The 27,757-nt window shown below is 46.9% G+C and overlaps 1 protein-coding gene across 3 annotated transcripts in view; it reads left to right on the top strand.

Moving 5' to 3' along the window:
• The window catches only part of LMF1 (lipase maturation factor 1), a 206,732-nt gene that overhangs the window by 52,575 nt on the left and 126,400 nt on the right, over window positions 1–27,757 (top strand). For all 3 annotated transcript variants that reach the window (XM_052773477.1, XM_052773478.1, XM_052773479.1), the window contains one exon: window positions 7,523–7,671. In XM_052773477.1, the coding sequence (XP_052629437.1) occupies window positions 7,523–7,671 (149 nt within the window). The remainder of the gene's footprint in view (window positions 1–7,522; window positions 7,672–27,757) is intronic.

Here is a 27,757-nt window from a genome sequence, read left to right as displayed (position 1 = left end):
GGCACCACCAAACTGAGAAGCAATAAATCATTGTCTTTCCTCATTTTCTTTTCCTCAGAGCTGTGGTGGACCGATTTCTTCCTTTTTTAAGCATCTCTCCTTCTTTCTCTGCCCTAGTTCAGATGTGCTTCTGAGGTCAGCATCTGTTGTGCTTGGGTTTTTTGGGGGTGACTTCAGAATGAAGCATTCTTGTTGCTCTGCAGTATTTTCAAGTCTTAAAGTTGAAACTTTCTGCTTTATAGCCATCGAAAAGAGAGCTTTGCTGTGCTCCTGTGGTGTGTGCCATGCTAATGCCTGGGCTTCAATTTCCCCCTGATTGAAGACCTAAATTATTTCAAAGTTAAGTCTTGCATGTGTGCTCTGCCTGCTGATGGAGGAGATTCAGAACTGCTCTCTGACATTTTTAACAGGGTTTTCATGTTTACAGACTGACTATGTGACTGCAGAGAGACCTGGTCTTTCCATCAGGAATCACCAGGAATCCTGTCCATCAGGAGCCCTGGGAAACTTTTAAAACTTGACACAAACTTGTGCTCTTTGTGCCTCTACTTTTTACTGATATTTGGAAAGCCAGAGAGCGAGGGGAGTGAATCTGTCCCCCTGATAGGTTTGTTGTCCTTCTGGAAAAGGAAAAATGACTGGAAAAAAGGCAAAAAGGGTCAATGTGGCAGGGGAAAGACAGCTGCTGGCGATGCCTTGTGGAGGGTCCAGTGCTTCTGGGGTGCAGAGCATGAGCGATCACGGTGTGAACTTCTGCACAGCGAGATAAAGCCGTTCACTGAAGATCCTTTGCTTTCCAAGGGTTTACTTCTTCTGTAGTCTAAGCCATTTACATCTAGCTGTTGCTCTCCTTAAGCCTGAAATGGCACAGCAGCGGATGGATCCTGCTCACTTGGGTTTTTAGCGTCATCTTCAGCAGCGTGATGCTCTTCCCCTGCCTCAGGGCTGGCCGGTGAGCCCGCTTCCCTGGCGCTTGTCTTCAACGGAGAGGAAAAACCAGCATGTTTCAACAGGTGGTAGCTGAGACATATGAAACTCTTGCGTGAAAGCCAAACCCAGTTGAAACTGGTGATAATTTTGCTATGGGTTTTAGTGTGGCCAGTATTTCACGCTGGAGATAAAAAAGGTATTTGTAGTTAGCTGGCGGGCGCAGTATTTTAACTTACTAGAGGACATGTTAGCAAGACACTTCAAAACAATGCAGCTCTTTTTAGGATAGTTAGGAGCTTTGCTTTCCTTTGGGGAAGTTGTTGCTATGAATGATGAAAGTTGGAAAGATTTACAGAGTATTTTGTTTTTAAAAAAAATAAAAAAAGTAAGGAAAAAGCAGAAACATCTATTTTTCATGGGTGGGTTGAGGGGTTTTTTTGTTTGGTTTTGGGGGATTTTTTTTGAGATTTATCTTTCATAGCTGGAAAAAAGGGCTAGGTTTGACCTGACTGTTCTCCTTTAAGGCAGTATGTTCTTATTAAAAAAAGTACTGATATATCAGTACAGTTCTGAGCATTTTCTAATTTGATCTGCGTTTCTGCAAGTGGGAGATGAGTACGGATGGCAGCGTGAAGGAAGAGACCCTGACGGGGAAGGTGATAGGGATGAGCGGTGGGTGCAGAAGCGAAGAGCAGCCCAGTGCCCATGGGAGCACACTGGCAAGTAAACACCTAAATACTCAGCGTATCGCTCGCTGCCAGACACGGGTCCATTTGCGTCGGTTGAACCGCACGTGGTAGTTGCGATGAGTATTTGCAGACTAAAGTCCTTGGTCAGAATATCCTGTAGTCATCAGCGTAACCCATACTATTTTCAACAGGTGTTTTAACGCTATAGCTGAAATGATATCATACTAAATTTCAGGGAGGTAGGGAGGAGAGGCTCAGGAGCAGTTAATCTAATTCCAGTGTAAGTCAGTCCGTATTGGGTATCTCCCTTGCTTTGGCTGCCGGGGAGTCTGACACACAATATTCATAGGGAGACAGCTGCACTGTCCGCTCCCCAGCTCCTCTGTGTGCTGGCTGCAGAGAGCAAGCTATAAAACGCGTGTACGTTGTAGAAGCATTTGTCTGTGCCATGCAGACGTGCTCTCTATAAATTTTATGTATGGATATGTATACGCAAAGAGAGATGGTTTGCTGTTTCAACTTATCCCGTATTTTAGGAAGGGGTATTAATAAAAATAAATTCTCTGAGCTATTGCTACCGTAGCTAGGTATGGGTTTTGATTTCGACCAGATGATTTTTTTTCTCAGAAAGTTAGATTAATTGAAAATAAGAAACTTCATTATCTTTGGACCTGACTGTTTTGTATTTAGTTCTGAAGGCTTTCTGCCCTTCTCTGTCTAATTGCTTTCTCCGCGACTGTCCATGCAAACAGAAGACTGGTTTGGGATGCGGGAAGGCTGAAGGTGCAGCGTGCAGGGCTGGGTGGGAGGGGGTTGCACTGGCTTTCCTCTATAGCCATGGACAAGCTGCGATAACTTGGCTGTTTTTTTCATCAGGTATTTGATGGTAAATAATAAAGATGAAAATTGGAAACCTTAATGATATAATGTTATATAATCTATATTCCATTAGAAATAATACTTTCTGTAGGGAGCCATAATGGGGCTGCTTTGGACTTTTTGGAGAACGTTTATACCAAAATGACTCCTTTTTTTTTTTTTTTTTTTTTTTATACATGTTAAGCACCAGTAATGTTTTCTACAGCGCATCAGATGTTCCTGCCAACGCGTACGGTCTCTGCCGAAGGACGCGGTGAGACCGCACGGTGCCGGCTTTCACAGTTCCTCTTTCAAACAGCAAATGGTTTTTGACTCTAGAGATCACTTGAAGTTGAGCTGAATTTCCTAGCTGAAAAGTTAAACTATTGGAGGGTTTATATAATTTTAAAGAAGAAAAACATTTGAAAACCCTAAAAGGGATATGCGAAAGCTCTTTTTGGTTTTGTTTTTGCTTCCTCCCCTTCCCTGTCTTTCCTGCCCCACGGCACATCCTCCCCGCTTCTCCTCCTCCCCTGCCCCAGCAGAGACCTCTAGAAAATGCCAAACTATGGATTTTGCCGCATCAAGTTTGGAGCATGTAACAAACATTTGAAACGCGTGTAGGGCAAGTGCAGCCACCATTGGCAGTTTATTTTATTTCAATTTTAAAAAAAAAAAAAAACAACAACAACAAAAAAAAAAACCACCACCCCGTGGCTCCCTCTCCGGCTGCGCGGGAGATAACAATGGGGCGCTTTGTGCTGCTCTGCAGCTGCTGAAATTTGACTAGATCCAACTGAAGAAAACAGGAGCAGGTGGGTCAACAACGTGACCCTTTCGTTCCCAGCAGTATCAGTGTGCGCCAGGGCCGGAGGGACCGGGGCGGAGGTGAGCCCCGACATTTAGCCCGGGCAATAAGGATGTGTTGGTTGGCGCTTTGAGGATGGGAGCTGCCTTTCTGAGATAGCCCCGATGCCTCTAAATATCGTGGGGTTTGCTGCCATTTATAAAATGGTTTTCACTCCAAAAATGCTAGGATTGGGAAATGTCACTGTGCATGATAAACTGGCATTGCTACAGGCAAGAGATCTTTGCTGCGTTACCTGTGCTTTGATTCCCACATTGCCGCTAGTTTCTCCGTTTGTGCGATGCTCCGTGGCTGCCACACAGATAGATGTTCCTAAAGCTCCCGATGCCCAGCACTTGCCCTCCCCTCCCACAGCCCCAAAATGGGGGATCATTTAATTCTCCCTCTAGGTCCCCCACGTCACAGAGATGACTTCCTTCATGTCTGTGTTTTTGCTGTGCTAGAACTGTCCTAAAAAATGTTGAGGGTGGGAATTCCTGCATCTTGGAGGAGGGTTCGGTACGTGGTTCCCAGTGTGTTTGGTGGAGATGGAGGATGCGTTTGTGTCGGGCTTTTTCGCCTGGCCCTGCTGCATCAGCAAATACATCCCATCAACACTGCCTACTTGATAGCAGGAAAAGGAGGATGATGGTAGGGAGAAAAATACTGTTACTGCTTAGCTGAACGGGTCAGCTAAGTACCAGTTGTTCCTAAGGTTTTCCCTGCCAAGGTGTGATGACTTGGTTGACTCCTTGTAGGTGTCACAGTGTGTTTGGGCTTTGTGAGCCTCAGAAGTGGTGTTAAAAGGTGGCAAAGCTCAAACTTCAGCAGTGTTCAGCAGACACATGGTTACAGCCTCGAGCCTGTCTAAGATTGCAAGGGATTTTGAGTCTGAGGCTTTTAAGGGGTAGACACGAACAACTGTTTGCAAGTCAGCAGTTAAACGCAAGGTTTCTGTTGATGGATCTTGTAATCTTGCTTTCTAATATCAACTTACAATAAAGCGAATACAATACGGAGCAGAGCTCCCCCCTTTTACGCTGTACTGTGGATACAGTTGTGATGATCAGCAACGTGTTCACGTCGTTTAAAGTCTTCCTGATTTAGTTGTAATTTTTAGTAGAAAACATGACACACGTATCTCGGATAATCCTACCATCACAAGCGCTTGCATTGCTTATGGGTAGGATCAAGCATCAAGGCTTAATTGTTGGCACATGATGAAGCCTGTAAGAGGACTAACAAGTTAGTCAGGATGAGATCCATGCTAAATGGGAAGGGAGAAGCAGTGACAGCTTTGGCAGTGGGTCGGGAGCGGGAGGGCTGCCGCAGGGAAGGGTCCAGGGCGAGGAGCTGCCTGGGGTGGAAGGAAGGTGGATGGAGGCTGGAGAAGGAGCTTCTGCTGCTAAGGGCAGGGTATGTGACTGTTTGGGTGATGCGTGCTAGTACGGAAAATTGATCTGCATGACCGCATTACCAGCTGTGGAGACTCAGTCCATCAGGAAGAGGGTTGTTAATAAATCAGAGGCTCTCCGTGCATATCTGCATCTTAAACTTGGTTTTTAGCAGGAACTTGCTGCGATCTCCTATGAAGGCCAGTAGCAGAGCAAAGTACAGCGCAGCAAATTTACCCATTGCCATCAATGGGTGCAGAGCAGACGGAGCTGGACAGGATTTAGCAGCGTGCCGAGAAGGTTTAGACGGAGACTTCTGAAACGGTGCTGTGACCGTAGTTTGTCCTTGGCTGCACTTGCAGTTAAACCCTGTTTGGTGCCGGCTTAGCTGCACCCGCTGCCAGCCCCCGTTGTCAGCAGCGGGTAATTTAAGAGGTTTCTCCCAACAGCTGGCAGTACTGTTTACTCCGGTCCTCCCCTCCCGCCGCGGCGCTGAGCTGTCCCCTTTGCTGGCACGGTTCGCATCGGATTATGCTCTTGGACTCGCAGCCGGGTGGTGGTGGTGCCAGGATTCAAACTTGTCCCTTTGGAACAAGAAGCACAGGTGCAGGCTGAACTCATGATCCTCGGAGGCCAGCACATACCGGGAAGGCTTCGGCATCGCTTCGGACACACGCGCGCTCACGCACGCGTCCCCGTGTGCTGGATGCGTGCTCGTATAATCCATTTAACGCACAAGAAATGTGTCACGCAGGATCGCGCGATCCTTTTGTGCCCCTTCCCTCCGTGCACGCGAACGCCTCCCTAGGAGTTTGGTTTAAAAATAAAATAAAAAAAAAAAGGTCGCTGTGTGCTGCTTGGTGAGAGGCAACGCTGCTCTCGAAGGGAAATGCATATGTAGGGATCTAAAGGCCGTTTGGAGATGTAGAGGCGTACGCCTTCCTGCTCAGCCATCCAGCGTGCATCCTATACGTCTGCAGGGGAACACAGTGATTAACATATGAAAACGCTGATAACAGTGGGATTCTTGTGCAGGCAGAAATGAAGGAGATATACTACCATTTTGCTGCCAGTTAGACCCATAACTGCTATTTGTGGCTGGGTTTAGTAACAATTAACCTTTCACATTTTGTATTAGCCATTGCTTTCCTGGTGCAGCTGCTTTTATAACAATATACTTCGCTTCTCTCAGAAGCGCTAATTTTGGCAGTTGGGGTGTCTGTTCTAGAAACCACAGGATGTATGGAGGGAGAATGGGGATTCTTTAATAGCTGTTTGACATATAATAATCTTTTTGAGAAAAAAACCTGCATTTTGATTTAAGGGACCTTGTGCATATTAAGACAAGAAAAGGAAATTGCATGACTGCTACTTAAAATATCTTAAAGCAAATTTATCATAGTTTTGCTTGTGTGACAACATCAAATCACAAGTTTGAAAAATCTCGACCTGGTGTGCAGTCAGGTGTCTCAGGCTGGAGCTGGAAGAAATTAATGCCTTTGGTAGGCGTTTCCCTGCCTGTTTGGGCTGGGTGAAGGGAGGTGTTATGGACCAAACTTTTGTCACTGCCATTTAAGAACTAGTAAAGTGCCTGGGGGACTCTTGGGAAGGAACATGGCTACAAGTGACCCGTGGGCACTGTGTGGTTTAATTTAAGTAGACACGTAGATGGGAAAACCAGCATCTTAAATGGCTCCAACGAGGTTGCTGAGTTTTCAAGAATTGTCCCTGCTAGTGTGCCATTTAGTGTCTTGGGGTTTTTGTTACTTTTTTTTTCTTTTTTAAATGACTTCAGAGTGCAATTGTATTGCACAGAAATACTTGAAAATAAGAGCGTGTAATTGGAGGTAGGACAAAGTTGGAGTAATTTTATTTTGGCATCAGTACATTGTTACTTAAAGAAGTAATGGAGGTTGGACTTCACCTGTCAAAACGGAACTGCTGTGTTCTGGCTCTTCCAGAATAATCATTTCAATATTTATACTCTGTGCTGTGCTGGAAAAAGAAAATGCAAAATGCAGATTTGCATGAAGTAGGTTATCGTCTGCCTTCTCCAAAGCGTCCGATATTGCAGGTAACAGGTTCACTGTGTGGTTACAAGGCTGTGCTCTGATCTCAGCTCTACTGGTATTCAGTCTAGAGTGATTTTGCTGAATCCAGCAATGTGTAAAACTGGCTTGATGGATGATTTGGACTTTTTTCATTATGATTTTTCTTTATGATTAAAAATTCAAAGCTTCTGGTTGCACGTTAACATTGATGATGAATAAGACTTAATGTGATTTTAATCATTGTCTTTTGAAGATAAAGACTACCCCATTTTGGCACGAATCCAGTAAAGTCAGTGGGACTGGTGCCAATCGCTCGGTCAGTCCATGGTCCGCAGGAATCAGTAGCGGCACTGATCAGTTGTGTGCCTGAGTCACCTTGCCAATTCCCAGGGCACTTAAATCACATTTTCCTTTGCTTCATAGAAGTTCTTATTTTTTCTCTTGCTTCATGCTGAGTAAAATAACCACGTAAACAACAAAAGTCTCAGTGTGTGCGCTTGGAGAAGAACACCACAACCCAATGCACCAAATGTAGATGCACGTCATTCACACTGTAGCTTAAAGGATCTGAATTCCCAGTGTGTGTGATGTGTGTGTTAGGACAGAGTTGGTACCTAAGTTCCCCCAAGTTAAACTTAAAAAGCATGACAGGTTTCTTTTTCTTCTTGGGTGTTCAAAATTTGAGAAAGGATAACTTATAGGACTTGTACAATAACTATTTTCTTTTTCATTTCTCACATGTTGGCACTACAGGATGGGAATCACAGCTCCTGGAAACGGGGTTCCTGGGGATATTCCTCTGCCCGCTCTGGACCCTCTCCCGCCTGCCCCGGCATACTCCTCCTTCCAGCATTGTCATCTGGGGCTTCCGCTGGCTGATTTTCAGGATCATGCTTGGAGCGGTAAGTGGGACTTCATGTTTTTGTGCGTTTTGAGGTGACAGCAAAAGGAGTGTCTCATCCTAGCAGAAAACTTCCCCCTGGTCCAACACACTGGAGTCCTCTGGTGTAGGAATTTTTCTGGTTGCAAGGAAGAAGCATGTAGCAGGAAATCTTCGCGCTCTGGTTCACAGAATCTTTCAACTTACTATTAGTGTTTATTTTAAGGAGGGCAAACATAGGAGTAAGAATATCTGTGTTGAAATGTTGGTGCTGCTCTTGTGATTGGCTCTTGAAAAGGAATAAAAGTGAAGTTTGAGACTTGGGCATTGTGGCTTAACGATAAGATGGGAATCCAGTGGGTAATTCCCAGGAACCAGGAGCTTTACCCTGAGTTATTTTTTCTTTGTGTGTGCTTTACTGAAATGTCATTCTCTGCTCCGCATTTTCAGAGAGAACAATTGCTGCATTACTGTCCCGGTGCCAGTGGAAATTCCCAAGTAGCTTGTAAAAGAATCCATCAGGAACTGACACATCCTTGTTAAAATAAAGGCGTGGCAGGGGTGTTACCCTGTCATCTGGATCCGCATTTTGGACATTTCAAAATATCCCCAAACTTTAAGCTAAGGATCATCACTGTAGGAAGAGATTGCAGGCGGGAGGGACATTCCTGTATGCATTTCCTCTAAAATCCTTTTCTCACCCCAGCTCTTAAAGTGCTTGAATCTGTAGTTGACCCTAATAAGCTTTAATTATCCTTCTGCTCTTAAAAAATACAATAAAGACAAACTTTTTTTGTGTTAACCTTAGTGTTACCTGTTTTCAAGACAACTTTGTTAGTGGCAAACATGTTATTGCAGTAGATATTCTTGGAAAATGCATGCTGTACGCTTGTTGCCTCGAAGGACGGCTTCCCAGCCCATGACAATTCAGCAAATTCAGCTTGAAAGAGCAGAAAGTTTTGCTTTTTCGTGTGCGTTGTGGAACTGGTATTTCAAAACCCACTCTTTGACGTTGCATTCATTTCTTTGCCATAGCTATTGTGTAGCATTGCCAGATTTCGCTCAGCTTCCTAAAGCAGCAATTCTTGTTCATTATTAATTCCTGCAATTCTTGCTCATTATTAATTAAATAAATCTGGTCCTGCTGCGGGGCGATGCAGATGGATAAAATGACTCCTGAAGGTCCACTCCAGCACAGCTTTCTATGCAGATATATATCTGCGTGTGTAGATAATCCCATATATTTTAATGCAACTGCTGGTTGAAAATATTCAGTGAGGGTTTATGGAACAAAGTCATCTTTGTAATGCTTTTAAAATGCAATAAGGCTTTCGGTTGGAGTTAGGTGAATGGTACGGTTTCTAGCATCCTGCCACACTGCTCCTGCCATACGCTGGGATGGAGGCTACTGGATGCATCTGTAATTGCAACTTTACTTTAAATGATAGAAATCCAGTCTTTTAGGAAGCCTAACTTGTAGAGAGAGGGTCTTGTTTGACAGTCCCCAGGATGAGAGCGGGAGATGGAGCTGATGGGAAGATCTCCGTGCTGGGCTGAACACACAATGTCAGGACACTCATGGCAAACAAGCTGTTGTGATTAGGTAGGTTAAGTGCAGAATTACTTAGACTCTTGCAGCCTGTTTCCTGGAGTCTTTTCCTGGGACAGATGGGAAGTTGCTATTAGAAAAAAAGCTGGAATGGGTCTTAGCAAAACTGCTGATAGGAAAGGAATTGAAGGGGAGCATCTGCAGAGCTTGGTGCTGTTTATGGGAAAACAATGTCGGAAGGGAAGTGTGGTAGCCAAGCGAAGTGCAGTGTATGGTTTTGGGGGAGAATAAGGGAAGATAATCCTTGAAAATGGCCTGCCTTAAACCAACGGACAGTTTGTAAATCTGTGCGTGGGCTCTGCTGCAGCATCAAGAGTCCGTAGCCTGGAGAAGCAGTCGGGGTGCTTCAGGGCTGGCACCACTGCGGGCTCCTGGGGCACAGAGGCACTGTCTTCATGGCATCAGGGACGGGTCTGTGGCGGTGCTTACTGCTCAGTGACACTTCTGCACGAGGTGGCCGGTTGACTTGCTGCTGGCTCCGTGCAGAGCTCCTTGGGGACGGTAATTTACAGTCCACGTGAACATCAGAGATGAGGAGATGTGGGTCTCCGTGCAGTTGATGCAACAGGTATTAAGGGCATGTTACTGGTCTAGTGAGAATGGTTCTGGTTTTTGGATGAGAAAGTAAGGGTGGTTTTGGTATTCAATTTTTGTGAGAAAGTGTCTGTTGTTCTTGATGCTTTCCCGTTTCTCATTTGGACGTCATGTTGACTTGGTTAAAACTGAGATCTTTCAAAGTCGGCTGGAGAGGGACCCCGTCACATCTACCCTTGAGCTGGCTGGAGCCACGTGTCCCCGAGCCGTGGGATGGCTGCGGGAGGTCACAGTCCCAAGGGCAGCTGCTCTCCGCCTGAGGAAGGATTTCTACAAATTTAATGCAGTGCTTAAAACTTAACACACCAGCCACTATTGAGGCATGGTTTTTACACTAGTTTTCAAGTATTTTAAGCAACTGTTTAGGGAACCCAGTTGAAGGCTGCTAACCTGCCAGGAATATCCATCCACGTTTTATTACAAATTAAATTTCCTGTCCTCTCCTTTAAGCACAGAATGATAAGCACTTTAGTAGCTGGCCTGTGTGGTTTCTTCATTATATTTTCTGAGGGCAGCAAAGGTCTAAGTTGTTAAAGATTAGTGAGTGCAGTAACACGGCGCTGGCTGGCCTTTAACGACAGTCACGGGGACCCGTGTGGGTGACCCGAGGGGTCCCAGCCTCTGCAGGACCCCTGTGCAGTGATTCGAGAGGAGCTGAGCGTGTTCCCTGTCTTGCTGGATTAGATCCCATGAGGTGACCTGTTAATCCTCTGACCTGGTGAAGTCCAAGATTCAAGTTACCTTAAATGCAAGTTAGACTTTGCTTTGACTGCGGGGCTTGGGGGGGGACGTGGTTGTGGGTGGGAGGTTCTGGGTTTTTTGGGGTGGGTTTTTTTGCTTGTTTGGTTTTTTTTCAGGAACCTCATTGTGAATGTATTATTTGGGCCATTTATCACCTATGACATTTTCACCAAATGTCAGTATAGCCCCTTTGTCCTCAATGGATGGAGGCTGACTCCTGTGGTCTTGATGCTTCTCAGCTTCTGAAATGCTTCTTCTCAGTTGTGATGCTGATTATAGAAAGAATTGACAGTCCGTGACACCACATGTAGGGAAACACAGCTAATTTTCTTAACAAGTTATATTATGATTATCAAGTTTGCATCCTGCTTTCCTTTTAAAATGGGAGTCTGATTGAGCTTTGCTCTGTTCCTGCTTATTTATAATATATATTCTGAATTATGGGACAGATTGGATATAAAGGAAAACCGTGCTCACCAAACATCTTTGTTACTGTTATCTCTGCTGCTTCTTGGTTTTATCTGGAGAGTAATAACTCTCCTGTTATTTTAGGGAGAGCCCTCTGCAGAAGAGATGCCGCCCCTTGAGTCCCTTGTCTGTCTGGGTTACTGATATATAAGTAACAGGCATGGGAGAGGAAAACATGGAAAGGTCATTAAATGGGGATCTATACAAGCAAGTGGAAATTGGTGATTGATGGTATCTTTAATGTTTTGGGGCCCAAACACATGTACGTTTCCTTCTCGGCCGGGGTAATGATGCTTGCAGGCACTGGGAAGCGAGTTTAATGCGTGAAACCGAAGTATCCTCCTGGAGCGCAGATGCACCTGCTCACAGGCCATCTTTGATTTCTTCCCTCATCTGGGCAGGAGCTGAAGCATGTGCACAAATGTGGACTGAAGGAAGTTTATCCTAGGGGTAGGATTGGCAACGATGATATCTTGCACAGAAAGAAAGTTCGACTGTCCCACGTGGTTCTCTGGGGACCCTTCTAGCTGGTTGGGGTAAGGCTTTCCTTGGAAAACGCCATCCTCCAGGCAAACGACATTCCCTTGGGTCAGCTTGGTTTTTCTCACCTTGTGCTGGATGTTAGGTGAGCAGTGCCACGTGCGGGTTTGAAACGCACCCGAGATGGGCAAGCTTGTCTCTCTTTTGCAATGTGATGGCTCCTAGTGAAGACTTCAGATTCTTGTCCCATAGCTCTTCTGCTTTCTGCAGCCGCTTCCTGTATCATGAACAGTACATGGGGGTCGATTTCACTTGTCAGCCCCTTTTTTTTCCGTTTGGCATATCATATTTGGGAACTTTTTCCATGTGGAGCTCTAGCAACCAGAGACTGCATTGAAGCACTAGGAATTCCTACCAAAAGGAATGCTGATGTGCCGATGCCCGTTGCAGCCCCTCTTGTATAAGCCTGTGAAGGAATGGAAGATCGAGCCCAGTAAGCTGCTGGCTACAAAATAAACCTGACTGTAAAGCAGGTAGGCTGGACCTAAAGGACGTTATTTCCTAACCAGAATTGGCATGATTGTTGCTATCGGTCTCCCCAGAGCACATTAACCATCATCTCAAAAGCTTCCCATATCCTATCACCCCACATGCTTATTTACAACCTCCTAGTTAAGGAGCATTGGAGCAGTGATATGTCTTTATACTTTCCACCACGTAAACCATAGAAGTCCACAGAGCTGGTGGAAGATGTCTGAGCAGCACATGCAGGTCACGGACGCGCTGCGCCTGCTCCCCTGCTTTGCTGCTGCCTTTTCTTTTGTGTCTCCCTGTTAATCTCTGCCCTGCTTAGGAGGTGAATTTTGCTCCTGACACATCCCCAGCATGGTCCTCTTTCCTCCTCTCTCAGTCTTAACCAGCTGTTTGCCGCGGAAGCATGCGAGCACTGTTGTCCGGCTCCAGACTGGTGTACGGGAGCCTTGCTGTTTCCTGACTAATCCTCCCCCCAAAAATCATGTCCAGATCTTGCTTTATTGTGCATCCCTTCCCTGGGGGCTGGCTGGGCTTGCTTGGGGGGGATACAGCATACAAGAAGTAAAATAATCCCGGCTGCGTACTTGCAGGAGGTGAGGAGCACAGGCAGGCTCTGCTTCTGGGGTTTGATTGGCAGCAAGTGCTGGGCTGATCTCAAATATTGCTGACTTTTTAAAAGGCATAATTACGTGATTCAATCTATATGTTTGATGTTCCTAATAATCCATTAGTGCAGGATGTAAAGACGGATGCTTCTTAGGAACATGCAGAGGCAACAGAATAGCAGTCCCTTTGTGTGAGTGAGCAGCTTGTTAGGAAATAAGTGATGCAAACAGACGTTTACGGGGCTGATTTGCCTCAGAAGTGCTCGGTGACTTGATGTCTTTGTCGGTTTGCTTGCGACTCTCTCTCACTCTGATTTCTTGAAGCTTGGAAGATGCAAAGCATTGTTTTGTGTTTCCACAAGAATCAAGAGGTGGGTAAGCCAAGGTGTATGCCCAGCCCGTCAGGCGTTAACCAAGGACGTCAAACAAACCGCTGTGACTTGCCGAAAGGAGCAGCCCGCGCTGTCAGTAAGGTACTTTGCTCGGCAGCATTGCTGGGTGGTAATTAGGTGTTTTGACATCTGCAGCTACCTGGGGAGGCATCGAAGGCACGATGCTGCACTCTCAAAGCTTCGGCCCTCTCTCAAGTATATATATATTTTTCAGCAGACAGAGTTTGTTTTCCAGCTGCTCCGTTCCCCGTAGAGCTGTTGTTGGGGTTTTTTTTGATGGGTTTGAGGACGGTGGGGCTGTCTGCGTGCTGCTGGCCCAGCTCCCCGGTCTGGGTCAGCCTCTTCTCTGAGCCCCTCGCTGCAGGCTGGGGGTCCTGAGGGGCTCTCGGCTCCTGGCAGCCATTTAGTCAAACTGCAGATTTTTATAATCGCCTGATCCCCAGTACTGAGACTCATCGGAGGAGTAGCCGTGCTTCCCTGGTTCGGTGGAGCAGCATCTCCCCTGCATCTTGTAGTTTTTCAGAGCCAAGTCACATTTGTGCTGTCTGGGCTTTGTGCTCTGGCCGAGCTGTTGGGGGGAGTTTCTGGTTTAATGACCAGGGCTATGATCGTATGCTGCACTAGGTGAGGCCATGGGCTTTACCTCTGAGATGGGCAAGTTTCTGGTTTGCTTTTGTTTTTTTTTTTTTTTGTGATAGGCAGCAACATTGCTCGTGAGCTCTCCTTTATCAGAAAATACAATTTGTGGCTAATACCCCATACAGCAAATGTTAGTCCCATTCTTTTTTTGCAAAAGACTTGAAAGTAGATGACAACTTTGTCGAGTTCATACATTACGTGTAATTACCTGCTGCAGGCAAAACCCTGTGCTGGGGGAGTCCAAATACCTGCCCCAGTTGTGTTTGGGGGCAGGCTGGGGAGTAGCTGTGAGCTGATGAATTGCTAACACTGTGTTGCTGAAACTTCATAGTAGATCCTGAAAGTCGTTAGTGATTGCGTACGTAAACCATAAAATATAGTTTCTGTTTCTTCATTAGTTGAGTGTCTAAGAAACATTGTGTGCATACTTGCTCAGAAATGTGAGAATTTGATTTTCGTCAACACCTGTGTGTGTAACTATAGTAACACTGATAAAACTTAGTAACTGAAAAAACACATGGAAAGGGATAGGAGTATGGGAACGTGATTTTACTGGGTTTTGGGAAGAACCCTAGACAAGGTTCGTCCTTGAGCCCCCTGCAGCCAGCGTGGGTGGGTAAGCGGTAGCAGTGCTGGGTGTCGGGGGCATCTCCTGATTTCTCTGCCGTGGGGTTTTCCTGCGTTGCACGAGCTTTAACAGCCCCCGTCTGGCTTGCGGTGTGATGCCACGCTGTGCTGCGGAGGAGCTCAGGCTGCATCTTGGCATGCATCGAGCTGAATCTTGACTTGCAAAGGCTGATGCTTTTGACCGTAGACGTGACTTTTATGATTTCCCCACCGATTATTCCCAAGCGTTGCCTCTGCTTGTTACACACAGCTCCTCCAGTCTCACACCAGAGGGGTTTTTTTGAGAAGAGACAGTTAAATGTGCGGCTGTTCCCTCCTATCGGCACATCTTTCTGTCGATAAAGCAGAGATAAACGGGTGCGTAATGAGTTCAGGTCTAACTCTTGGCGTAGTATTGCCTCTTCCAACACGAGCTGGTGAAGTATGGTGGTAATGATGGGACAGGTTAAGGACTTACCAGGTCAAAAAGCAAAGCAAGCAGCGAGTCCCCTGTAAAAACCGCCCTGCTGTTGAGGTCAGAAAATATGACTTAGGGGCTGGGATGGGGAAACGGGTCCCAAACTGAGCCAGAGGAGAAACTGGGATGAGCACAGGCAGAGCAGGAACAAGGATGTGGGAGCCCTGTCTGGCAAAGGACGCCGTGCCAGTCCCAGCGAGGTGCCGGGGCCCCTTCCCGCTTGGGCAGGTTTGTCAAGCCTGGTGCTGCCAAAATCATGCACAGCCGTGTTCAGGCCTGCCCAGCTCCGTGCCAAGATCTGTCCTCGCGTCATTACATCTTTGGCTTAACTGGGGAGAGCGTTAAATAGCAGGCAGCTTTGAGTGGAGGATACATGAGTGGTATTTAGGGGGGTGCATGATAGCGTTTGCACGTGTTATTTGCTCCATGTTATTTCAGGTTTGGAGATATTCAAAGTATGCGTGTAGGTTTTTAATGAGTGCGTATCAGCCGTGCACAGCCTGGATTGATGCCGCAGATGAAGTTAGCGGGGAAAGTCGTGCGAGGGAACCCTGCCTGGAAGCGTGAGCTGCTGCTGTTTTACTGCAGCTCTGTGCGGCTGCAACTGTGCAGCTGGCATTTGGAAGGCTGGTGCTAAAAGCAGCATGGAAATGTCATTATCCGTTTACGGCTGGTGTTCCTCCTGTAAAACATGAGGCACACGAAATGCCTTTAGGTCAGGTTGGACTTGAGGCCAATGAGAAGCAAGAGCTGAGACTGAGTTTTCTTGCACCAGAGCAAATGCGAGTGTTTGCTGCTTGCACATGGCACACGGCCGCCGTGATGCTGTCGGGTGTTGGTGGTCCCTCTGGAAGCGCTCAACAGTGATGGTGTGCTTCAATTTATGTGGCTTTTCATCATCTCCATTTAAAGCCGTCTCCTGTGCCTCTTCCCTCCCGCCTTTCTCTTTGTAGGACACAAATGTGGAGCCTGGCAGTTCTCTGTATTACACACAGCTGAGGGCTTGGTGGTTGCTGTGCTGATAATACGGATCCCATCCCAACGCACGCTCTGAGCAAGGGAGGTGTCAGTGGGAATATCGATGATCAAGAAGGTTAAATGACTTGAGATTCCCACTCTCTTGTTCTTGCAAGCCTGCTGCATCCCTGTTTCATGGCAGCAGAGCTACGGTCCAGGAGCAGCCGTCCCAGGCCAGCATGGCTGCTCACCACTATTGAACAGTAGCGGGCTGGTGCTGGGATTTGCCCGCTTTGGTCCCCGTCTCTCGGGTGCTCTTGCTCGGGGAGCGGAGCCGGTGTCACTGGCGCGAGATGTTTTCAGACCTGGCCAACAAGGGAGGGAAAACGCTTTTAGTGTGGCCTGAGGGAAATGGCGAACTGACATGCACTTTCAAAAACCAGGGAACAACAGGAGTCGTGGACCCTCTGTGATGGACAGGACCCGTCAGTGCCCCTCTGCTCGCAGGCAGTACCGTGCACCTTGGAAGTCACCGGCACAGCTCCTCTGCACCCACCTCTCCTGCACCTCTTCTCTGGGTCCTTTTCCTATTGCCATAACCAGGTGGAGATGCTGGTGCTCTGCGAGCAGCAGTGCTTTATAGACAGGTATATACGGGTGAGCCCGTACGCATCAGGATGGGTTTGCGATGCCCTGTGAGCAGGGAGCAGGCAGCACTGCTGAGATGTGTGCGTTAGTCAAAGGACCGGGTAGGTCACGTTTGCCAGCTTGATGATGTGATGTTCTGTGCAAGTAATTATCACTACTGGAGATGCAATGAGGAGGGGGGGGGGGATTCAAGCGCTGGGGGTGTAATAGCACTTTGGGAAACTGGAAGTAAAGAGGGAATTAAGGTGGAGCTGTGTCTTGCAAAGGATCACAGACATATGGAATAAGTTACCAGGGAAGGTGGCTGGAGCAGAGAGTGTAAGTGAGTCTGAGACATCTTGATTAGTTTCTGGAGGAAAGGATTGAAGAGTGTAGTGAAAAAGCAGGGAAACAGGATTTAAAGCACATTACCACTTTAATTTAAAAGTGCCCAAAGCAAGGAAATTCAGATTTAAAGCTGCCAATCTATCACTGGCTGATGCAGGTGTTGGGGTTGGGAGGACTCCACGGGGTCTGTGTGCAGATGGGTCCGTGCCCTGCAGGCTCCGCTCCCTGGCCGGGGACGTGAGCTTGGGCAGCTTAAGCCCAAGCCTCAGGTTTGCCCCAAGAATTATATCCTTTAATATGTGCGTTATGTAATAATATACTAATAATATTTATAATATATATGTATTTTTATATAATAATATTATAATTACCTGCTGCGTGTGCAGTGTCCTTGACACCTTCTTTGTGCGATGCCCTTAAAACTGTTGCAGGGGCTTCTGCCTGCTCGCCAGCCTGGTGGCACGCCAGGAGCCGGGGACGGGGTCATGCGGGGAATGGGGTTTTCTTCTCTCCCTTATCTTCATGTGTTGGAGAGCCCTTCCCAGGAGTCGCTCCCCCCACTCCTCCTCACGCAGGGTACGTCATGCGGAAGGTCCTGAGGGGCACAGGGGGAATTCAGGGAAACCCAAGTGCATCTTTTCAAGTGGTGATTTGTGACTTGGCGGTCCTTCCCCTTGGTTTACTTTCTGTAAACAAGATTTCTCTTTATTTTTTTTTTTTTTTCACTTTTGGGATTTCCCTTTCTGAATGTAACTACAGACTGAACTCCTGCAAGTCTAAGCTCTGCATCTCCGAGTTGTTCAAGTACATCCTTGGAAGAAGCCGCTGCAGAACAGAGGAGTCCCGGAGCATTTTTTGGCAGGCAGAGGCTTAGAAAATAATTTAAATCCTCTGGCGTTTCAAGTCTACACAAAAGATATGTTTCCCCTTTTAAAGGAGAAAAAGATCATTTAAAGTGGTAGTCTTGGGAAAGAAATAGCGCAAAAAGATTTATAATAATTAGCAATAAATTCTTCCTCTAAATTCTCATCATTGTTTCCTAGTAAATATTGTCCATCTTTCACAGAGATGTGTTTTCAGAGAGAAGGGATCAATTATTTCCAGATTATTTGTATATCATTAGATATTTAATCTCTTTTAAAATTATTTTTTTATATTCTTGCTATTAGAAAAAAAAACGTTTCTTTTAAGCAACTGCAGCGAGTTATTTTAGAAACTAGTGGTTCATGTTAAACTCTTCATTTTTCTTGTTTTGTTTTTGCTTGGATTCTGTTAAAAGTGTCATAACGTGGGTGGCATTTTAAAGGTTACTGGGAAGGGTGGGGATGTGATTAGCTAATAAGGGAGATGAACTTTCTGGCAAAAAGGATGAAGACTTTGAAGCAAACAGAATCTGGATGCCTGTAGTAAAATAGCATTAGATGTACTGAAATAAAAGTTGGAATTTAGGCGATCTCTGTAAATATAAAAAAAAAGAAGAAGAATCAGACGGATGTAGTTGTCATTTCAGTGACAAGCGTGCCCTGATCCTGGGCATTATGGCTCTGAAATTGAGAATAATTATTCTAATTTGTTTTATTACATTAGCGTGGGTAGGAGGGAAGAAAGGGAGCTTTCTTTTATGGCTTTCTCATTATTCATAGGCGAGCACGGCGGGGCCAGGCTCCCGACTCCTGCGCCGGGGCTTCATGGGAATTTTTGGAAAATGATGTCTGCAATGTTCTGACCTTTGCCGTCCCAGCTGCAGCCCTCCTCCTCTCTGCAGGGATCCCACACTTGACTCCTTAGCAACCTCCTTTGTGCCTCTGATCTCTCTCCATTTGTCTAGTAATAGCCCTTGGCAGGAAGACTTGTTGTTCCTTCGGTGGCTGTAAAAGGCAGGGAGCCGCTAATGCCAAGTACTTTTCAAAATCCCTTTCACCCACTCCTTGCAGCGCTGTCTTCAAAGTCAATCGGATGCTGGTGCAGTCATGGTGGCTTCTCAAAGGGTCTTTCTGGTAGCTGGGGGAAAAAAAACCCCAAACGAACACCGGTGACTTCTCTTTCAGAGAAGCGTTTTCCAGTCCGTCGAGTTGAGACGCTTCACGGTTGCGTTTCGCGGTGACTCCGGTTTGGCTTTTGCGCGGGACCGACCTGCGCCCGTTGCGGCAGAACGTAGATGTTCACCTCTCCTGCGGGTGGGACCTGTCCTGGGGCTGGGGGTCCCGGGGCCGCCTCGGAGCCCATCCCTGCCTCTGCGGGAGGGTACCAGGCGGGTAGGGTTTGTTCACCTGAAGGTGGGTTGTTCCAGAGAACCTGGAGCCTGGTCCTACCGTCTGCCAGTGTTGGACCAGAACTAATGTTCTCCAGGTGATGGGGAAGGGCCGTCATCTTGGCGCTGGCTTGGACCTGAACGGGGCTTTGAGCCGATGTGCAAGGTACAGAATAAAGCTATTTAAACAGCAGCGTCATCTGAGGAGCATAAGCTTGTCATTCTCTGGCTAAGGAAGAGGTATTCTAGCCCGTTATTCCTCTCTCTTTTCATGGAAGGAGCAGGAAAGATTTGAATTACCGGCTGTTCATTTAATGAGAGGTTTGTATGAACATCAGGTACAGCTCTTTTTAAAGCCTTTAGTTTGCTGCTGTCAGGGTTGTAGGAAAAAAAGTTTCCAAAAAGCCTAATACCTGTGCCATGTCTTCCCCGTGTGGCATTTCTTAAAGGAAGGAATCAAACAGCCCCTGTGCAGCGCGCACGATCCAGATCGTCCTTCCTGCGGCGCGGAGCTTGAACCCTCCGGCAGAGCCTGCAGGTGGGAGACGGGAGGGTGGGCGAGACGCGGAGGGTCTGGATAAGCCTAGCCCAAATCCAGCCTCTGCCACCAGTGCAGTTTGTGGCAAGCCCTGCTCCAGGGCACTCTGCGGTTGAAGATTTGGGCTCATAAATTATGCAAATATTTAAAAGTATGCAAACAATTTCAATAGCCATAACGTGAACCTTGAGGCATAAAAGGACCATAGAAAATGTACTGAATTTTCAAAAAGCTAGAGCCCTTGCTGGTCTTGGGAAATAAATATTGTGTCCGCTCTGAGGTATATAAGAACAAAAATGTCGTAAAACAATGTCATGGAGTTCGGAGGCAGTTTTACACATCCAGCAGGATTGTGTCACTGCTGTGTATTGCTGCTGTAGTGTCACACCCGTCGAGCATCTTTCCTCTGGTGAATACAGCCTTTGGGCATCATATTTACTATTGAGGCTGAAATATAATCCGGAATTTTTTCAAGATTTATCCTTTCAAATGCAGAAGAAAGCTGGAGCAGGCAGGCAGGGAGCAGGCTGGGCGACCTGGCGCGTAACAGCAGGAAAACTCGAAGTGCTTTAGTATTTCAGTTGTGGTCTAAAGGCATCGTGTCAGGTCCCTCGGATTTGAGTGGTTCAGGTGCCGGGGTCCGGTGGGATTGAGGAGCGGCATAGCTGGCTGTCCCGTACAGCCCTGTCCTACAGTCCTTAAACTTTTTTTTTTTTTTTTAATTTTAGCTTTGTAAAGCTCCTTCCTCTTCCGTGAACTTGGGGTCTAAATTACAGCCGGTTTGTCTTCAGAATACAGTGGTATATGTTTGGCTTTCAAAGATGTTGAAAACGCTTTTTCTGTGGGTAGCAGAGGCTGGCGGGTGGCTGAGTGCATGAAGTGCAAGGCACGGTTTGGGATTTTCTCTGAGAGTGTTTTGTATCTATATTATGAGAAAAATAAAAATCTAGAATTTAAGATTGCCCTTCATTGAGATTTTTTTCTTTTTCACCCATCTTTTGTGTTGTGAAGACACAGAAAGAAGGTCTTTAAATTGACTCTAAATTTATAACGCTGGTGCCCTGTACCCCACCCTTCTCTCCAGAGCCGGTATCAATAGGGGTTTTGCAGACATAGCTTGAGTCACCAGGCTTTTTCTCGGCTTCCCGTGCTATTGGCCTGTCTGTACCATTTTTTTCAGAATTAATTTTGGGCTGAAAAAGTCTCAAAGAGTGCTTTGTTCCTCCTTGACACTCACTCCAGGGAAAAAAAAAAAAAAAGAAAAAGAAAAAAACCGTGGAAAATCTGACATCTGCATTGTAGAGAAAAATCAATAGATAGGGAGGAATATAATTATCCCCCACTCCTGAAAGAATTTTTAAGATATTTTTTGTAACAGTGACTCATATCGGCTTAGAGCTTGAATGACATTTTAATTATTTAGGCTTTTTTTTCATTTTGAATCACCAAAGTACAGCAGCCTGAAAGGGGTACAGTTGGGCAGAGCAATCTGCGTAAGATGAAAAGGAAGGATTTGGCATGTCAGAGTTCAGCCGCTTCCCTCCCTCCGAGCGGCGTCGGAGCGGGAGCTGCGTGGCTCGGGGGCTTGCAGAGCAAGATGCTGCACCGAGCCGCAGCGACGGGTGGTGGATCACCCCTGGGTCCGTGAATCATGTTTGCTGGCATCCAGTAAATAAGGAAACAGTTTATCTTCGTTGGAGATGTTTTGCTCCTTATGCGAAGCGTAAAATCCTCGTGGAGTTGTCTGTGATGGTGCATCTTGATGCACCCGCTGATGCTTGTGCCTGGGTTTGATGTTTTGGGGAAGGGGGTCAGGGACGAAAGTGGGGCTGGTGGAGTCAGTGGGGGAGAAGGGAGCAAGGGCAATGCTGTGGATTTTGTTTCGGCGTAGGCAGGTTTAATTCGAAGGGGATCAGCTAATGAGAAAGGCAATTGAGAGGAGAGTGAGCACAGCAAGGAGAGAAGGAGAGGTCTGAAGCAAAGCTGGAGAGCAAAGTCTGTGGCCGGTGCCCATCCGCGTGGGGCAGAGATGGGGTGAGAGCCTCGTGCGAGGTCTGGGGGAGCTGGAGGTTAGACCCGCGGGGACCTTCCCCGGAGGATGCTCCCCCTCGTCTCCGTTGGGGTGGCCGAGCTGCATCCAGGTGGGACGACAGCCCTGGGTTGTGCCGTGGGCAGCGGCTGGAGGACCCGCAGAGCGGGGAGACTGGAGATGGGTTTCTGTGCTGCTCATTGTCCGTGGTGGCTGTGGTGTGGACACGGTGGAAGGGCTCCTCTCCACCTCTCCTGGGATGGACCCCCACCGTTCCCACGCTCCGAGCCTTCTGCAGATCCAGAAGGTCTGGGGCAGGTCCTGGGGGTCCAGGGGGGATTCTCCTCATGGAACATCTGCCAGTGGTAGCAGGGACCAGGCAGCCTTCACAACTCAGTGTTTAGCTTCATCCTAAATGGCAGGAGCTAGGGATGATACAATAAAGAGGAGCAGTGTCCAGATGTGCTCCTCTCACTGAAAAAATACAGCAGAAAAGCAAGGACCCATTGTCTTCACGTGTCCATCCTCTCTGTGATTTGCGAAGGTGATCCCCAGCATGCCACAGTGCAAATTCAGGTTTCAGTACCTTAAAATCGAACAGTGAGGTGTTTTCGGAGGATGCAGCCGGCAGTTGCGTGGCTCGCATCCCTCTTTGGTTCTGCCTTCCAGTCCTGTGTTACGTTCCCTGTGCCACCGTGTGCCATGGCCTTAGGTTTGGGATTTCTGCCACGATTTAATCAAACTCATGAAATGTAGGAATCAAAAGCTCTTCATAAACTTCCTCTCTATGGCTTAATTTCCCCTGAAATCCCTTTTGTTGGATACTCTTTCGATGATGGGAAAAGAGAGGGGGCATGTGAGGTTACTCAATCAAGCAAGACTGGAATTGATTCAGTGGGAGTGAAGGGGTGATTTTGATTTCCACCCCCAAAGTCCCCTGGCTGCCAGTTGGCAAACCTTGCAAATGTATTCAACAATCTACTGGGTTTGAAAGAGAATTTATTAGTCATAAATAGCTAGTTTTCAGCAGGCTTACTGAGTTTTATAAACCGGACTGGTTCGGTGTCCTGCTGGCTGGGTCCAGGAGGTTGAATTTTTGCAGCGTGGGTTTTGCTAAGAATTTGCTGGGAAATATATTTTTTTTTCTCTGGTTGCTTGTAGATCTGCTCAGGTGACTGCATGGTCATCTTTCCTTTAACAGTGTAGTAGGCTATCAAAGCTAGCGATGATGCTGGAGGCAAAATAGGGTCTTGTTCCACATAGCCGATATCTTATCTAGACCCGACAAAGGAAATAAAAGTACAGTGACAAAAGTCATCTGTGACACCGCTGGTGTATCCAGGGCACACGTCGGCTGAGTTTGGGAAATGCTATTTATATGTGACCGCGAACACATGGATGCAGAGCAGGGCTGGTGGATGGAAAGTGCATGGGGGCTGAGCCAGGACGGCAGAGTGGCTCTGGTGATTAAAACCAGGCATTTTATTGAACACCATTAAAATTAAAAAAAAAAAAAAAAAAAAAAAAAAAAGTCCTAAATGTAATTTTCCTTCCCCTGTGAAAAACGCTGGTGAATTTAATGCACCTTAATTGTGAGAGCCTGGGAGCCCCGGAGGTTGGTGTTTTCGAAGTACAAGCAGGTGCTGCATCTCCATCCTCCCCTGTGCTCCTCAGCCATGCCCTAAAGGGAGCAAACTTAGTAGGGGAGAAGGTATTGAGCACATATTTCATTCTGGATGCTAATTCAATCCAGGGTGAACATTTTATAGTTCTCATGCGGACAGCAGCGCGAGGAGATTTCTGAGTGTGCAGAATGGCCTGGAGCCGCAGTCAGCTGTAAATTAATATGACAAAGATCTCAACTTTCCCCTTCCCCAGGCCAGGCTTTCTTATTACTGGAAGGGGCTGGTGTGCACGGTCTGGCTGCCACGAGCTTGGCCAAATGATCAAACCCCGGTGTCTTTGTAGCCACCATCCCACCAGTATGAATTTAATAATTCTGGTTAGAGCTGGATTCAAAGCAAGGCCATGGAGGTGAAAGGGCAATTGCTAGTTCACTTAGCCACCTGTTTCCTTCCCTTTAGCTTATATTTAATTTGTATTGCTGAATACCTTTCCCTTCTGATATGCAGGGCTTTGAAAGTCCCTTCACCCACCCCCAATGTGCAAATAGACCCGGCGTTTCTGGGGGTGCTTGTTTTTTTCCTGGAGTTGTAAGCATGTGAGCATGCATTTGCCTATAACATTGGGAAAAGAAAATAAACTTTAAAAGCCATTTTCCTGTCCCCCGCAACACACATACACACTCTTTTTAGTTTTATCTAACGATTAGAGCAGAACATAAAAAGGGAAAGATTCAGAAATGTTTTCAAAAATCCCTATCTCCTGTCCATTAGTCTCCAATCCTTATGTCAAAATAAATGCAGAATTCAAGTTTTTAGCTAACGCTCTGCTAGCTCAGAACTAGGAAGAAACTTCCTAAATTTGCCACCTTAAAAGGAAAAAAAACTTTTCAAGTGATTTTGGAATTTAGAAAACAAGGAACAAGTTATTGCACTGAGCTTCCTATAGCACATCTTTTCCATGTTTCCCAAATTATTACATTGCCACGTGACAACATTAGGAGCATTATGCCAAGCTGGAATAATATAAAAACATGTATAAATGAGAACAATGACTTCTTATAATAGCAGTGACTTGAATTGACAAGAGGAAGCCACGTGCCGCAGGAGCGAGTGCTCCTGGCTGGTGCGAGGTATTTAAAAGACATGTGGACGTGGCACTTAGGGACATGGTTTAGGGGGTCTTGGCAGTGTTAGGTTTATGGTTGGACTCGGTGATCTGAAAGGTCTTTTCCAACCTAAATGATTCTATGTGGTACCCGCAGGGCTCACAGCTTCGTTCTGCGTTGGTGCAGCATCCCGCCCGACGGGGTCCTGGTGACACTAACTCCTCAGTGCTATCGCCGTGGGAATAGTAAATACCCATACGCAGCATGGTGTCAGGTGCTGTTTCAAATTACCTGGGATCTGGAGGTTTTCTTCTTTATTTCAGGCTTGTGAAATGTGGTCGGTGTGTTGTAAGATAACCAGGAATAATGACGTTACCAGCTGGCACATAGCCCCCGCTTTGCAGGCAGCCTAACTTCGCAAGTTTAATAAAAAGTCAGGGAGATGGTTGTGTTGGACAAGGAGCTGAAAGCGGGATGAGAAAGGCTTTCCTCTTCTTTGTGACGCTGTCTTATTCTACTCGCATCTTTGGGATGCTTCAAAAAGGGCCATAAAAACTGGGCTGGTTTAGTACACTGAGGTGCGGTCCGGTCTTCAAAGTGAATTACAGTGGGTAAACACTTACCTGTCATTTTTTATCACCCAGCAACTGGAGCTCAGTAAAGAGCTCAGCTCCTCAGCAAAGAGGGGCTGGCAAGACCCTGCCCCGTGTATGGCAGCGGTTCCTCAGGAGTTAACAGTGGCTGCCCTTGGAAATGTTTTTCTGCTTATTGCCTACCTGTAAGCGTGGCCAACTTCTGCCAGCATTAGTTAGCGCTGAGCTAACAGGTCAATTTTGACGTTGTATCAAAAAACACGTGGTACCTAGAGGTGCTTGAACACCACAGGGAGAAATTAGAGGGAACCAGGCTTGGCATGGAGAACACCAAACACTGGAAAATATGAAAAGGGCTCTGCAAGTGTTGCTTTTTTTCATTTGCTTCCTGAGCCTTGAATTTATTCTTTGCAAAAACTAGAGACTTGTACATGTGAGAGAAAGAGCGATTAAGCTGGAGGCTGGTACAGCAGGTTTGTGGTAGCAGCTGCCTCTATCTGCTGCCTAGAGGCTACTGAATGTTCTAAATGCCTTTAAATGTTCTTGGACTTTGAGGGTATCAGGCAGATACTACTCTCAAAAAATGTCCCCGACAGTAAAGGAGAAGTCCTTGGTTAAAACATTTCCATCCTGGTCTTTCTGACAGTCAGGTATTGCCTCTAACACAGCCTTAATGCAGCGAAACGCCAGGTTTGTTCTTAAATCTGCCCCAGCTAAGGCTGATCTGCGGAGCTCGGTTTCAGTCATGTACTTAGAACGGAGTGCCTTGGTGCATTAGAGCCTAAAGACGGAAGACGGGCCGTTTCCTTTCTCTTTTTTCCTTTTGCTCAAGCAATGCTACCAGGAGGTAGCTGGAGGTATGAGATCCGGCTGCGATGCCCTGCAGGAAGGAAGCAGTTAGAAATGCGATTTTGGGGACGTGAGCCCCGCTCTCCAAAGTGCTGCTGAATGATTTCTTTCCTTTCCTTGTTTTCCATTTAATTTGTCCATATAGTTTACCTCCTGAACTCTGCTTAATATTTGCCCCCAAAATACTCCTTGCAAGATGTTTGTAGGTTATGTCCAAACAAGAGGAGGGTCTTCCAGGTCTGCTGGAGTCTCGCGGGGTTGTCCCATGCACATCCCGTCTGGCTCCTTTTCCTTCTGGTCCCTCGCACGTCTTCTCCTCATCCAAAGAGATGCACTAGGCTCTGCTTGTCTGCGAGCAGGGGATGGCGATTTTTCCCCGTGCTTTGATCTGTGGTATGGCAGCATAATCTGCTGCAGCTGTGGAGTCCAGGCCATTTCAATATACGCACAGAAATCTTGAAAATGGATTGGGAATTGTTAGCAGACTGAGAGAAATCCAGTGAATGTGAAACTCCAGCAGATGTGGGGATCCCCATTTGCTCCCCTCTTCCTTTCGTCCTCCTGTGCTCACTTGGACCCAGATACCGTTTCTCAGACTAAGTTTGCATCTTCAAGAGAACAAGAGCTGACTTCCAAAAATGTCAGCAGAAGCCAAATAATTAGGGGAGAATGTGTAAAAACAGAGTCCATCCGAGCATGGAGGAGTAAGGTATGTGAGAGCTTGTCCGGGATGCGTGTGTCCGTACCCAGGGATCCACAGCTCTTCACAGCAGGAGCCACCTTGGCTTGTTCTCCTTTTGCGGTCCTCCTCAGCAGAGACGAAGCTACAGAGCACGTGGATTTTCCTGCACCACATGCTCTTGTTTCTTGGTCCAACTTCATTTGAGAACTGGAAGACTCACATGCCAGTGTGGGAGTGGAAGTGGACTTGAAGACAGCAGCAGGGTAAAGAAGACTTGAAACGCCCCCTAATTATGAGAGTGGGAGTTTTCTGTGCTGAAAAACAGATTTGATATTAAGAGCTTTAAGTGACTTTCCTGTTTGAAAGTGTTATAGTAAACAAAATGTGATTAACTCACTTAGTGACTCATTGCAGGAAAGATTTTGATTTTCAGTATGATGTTTTTCTATCATATACTTGTTTTAATTATCCCTGCTGATTAATAGAGCTTGATAACAGCTTGGGCAAGGTAGGAGGGAAGGTCATCAAGATAGCTGTCCTTTTTTAATATTCCAGCATTCTTGCACAGAGCCTTTCTTAGTGTCCGTCCTGTCACTGACAGGGCTGCCGGCTGCGGCACATCCTGTGAGATGCTATCAGTGTATCCTGTAATTTTAGAAAAGGTTCGAGGGGCAGAGCGAGCTGCGGATGATTCGGGAGGGGGAGATGAAGCCATGGCTGTTGACAGCGAGTCTGTCTTGTCCCTGCCTCCCCTGTTCCCGCCCTCGCAGAGTGATGGAGAAGAGAATGACGGGATCTGCTGAATAACTCACTAGAGAGCAAAACAGCAGAGCAGCTGGTGGTACCCACCGCCCTGCTTTCCCATCCCATAAGCCTTGTATGATATCACTTTGCATCCATCGTGCTTTTATCTGTGCTTTTTGGACCAGCTCTGCTTGGGGTTTTTTTGGTGGTGGTGCTGGTGGGGGGTGTCCCTTTCATGATGATGCTGAGATGCAGACCTCCCAGGCCAGGGTATTTCTAGGTCTGAGCTCCTGGCGTGGACCCATCTCAGCCGTGCACGGAGCCACCCCCAGCCATTCCCATTGCAACCTGCGTAAGATGACAGCGTGCACGAGGTTTGAAGGTACCTCTCCTCTGGAGGCTGCTGGGAAGGCCAGTGCTCAGGCTTCAGTGTAGCTCTCGGGGAGTTTTACAGGTCTGAAGGCCAGGAGGGATGTGCAGGGTACCAGCATCCCGCGGGCTGCCCACCTTCCGGGGATGGAGCGTGCACCGCGCTGCTTTGGTACCCTTCCTCATTCCTGTTTTGTGCAGAGCTGCGGGAGACGCCACAGAAAACTTTGCCTTATGGCTACCT

The sequence above is a fragment of the Harpia harpyja genome, chromosome 21, assembly GCF_026419915.1.
Source record: "Harpia harpyja isolate bHarHar1 chromosome 21, bHarHar1 primary haplotype, whole genome shotgun sequence".
Taxonomy (NCBI): Eukaryota; Metazoa; Chordata; class Aves; order Accipitriformes; family Accipitridae; genus Harpia; species Harpia harpyja.
Note: the sequence above shows the minus strand (reverse complement) of the source record. Positions and strands in the feature narration are given on the sequence as shown.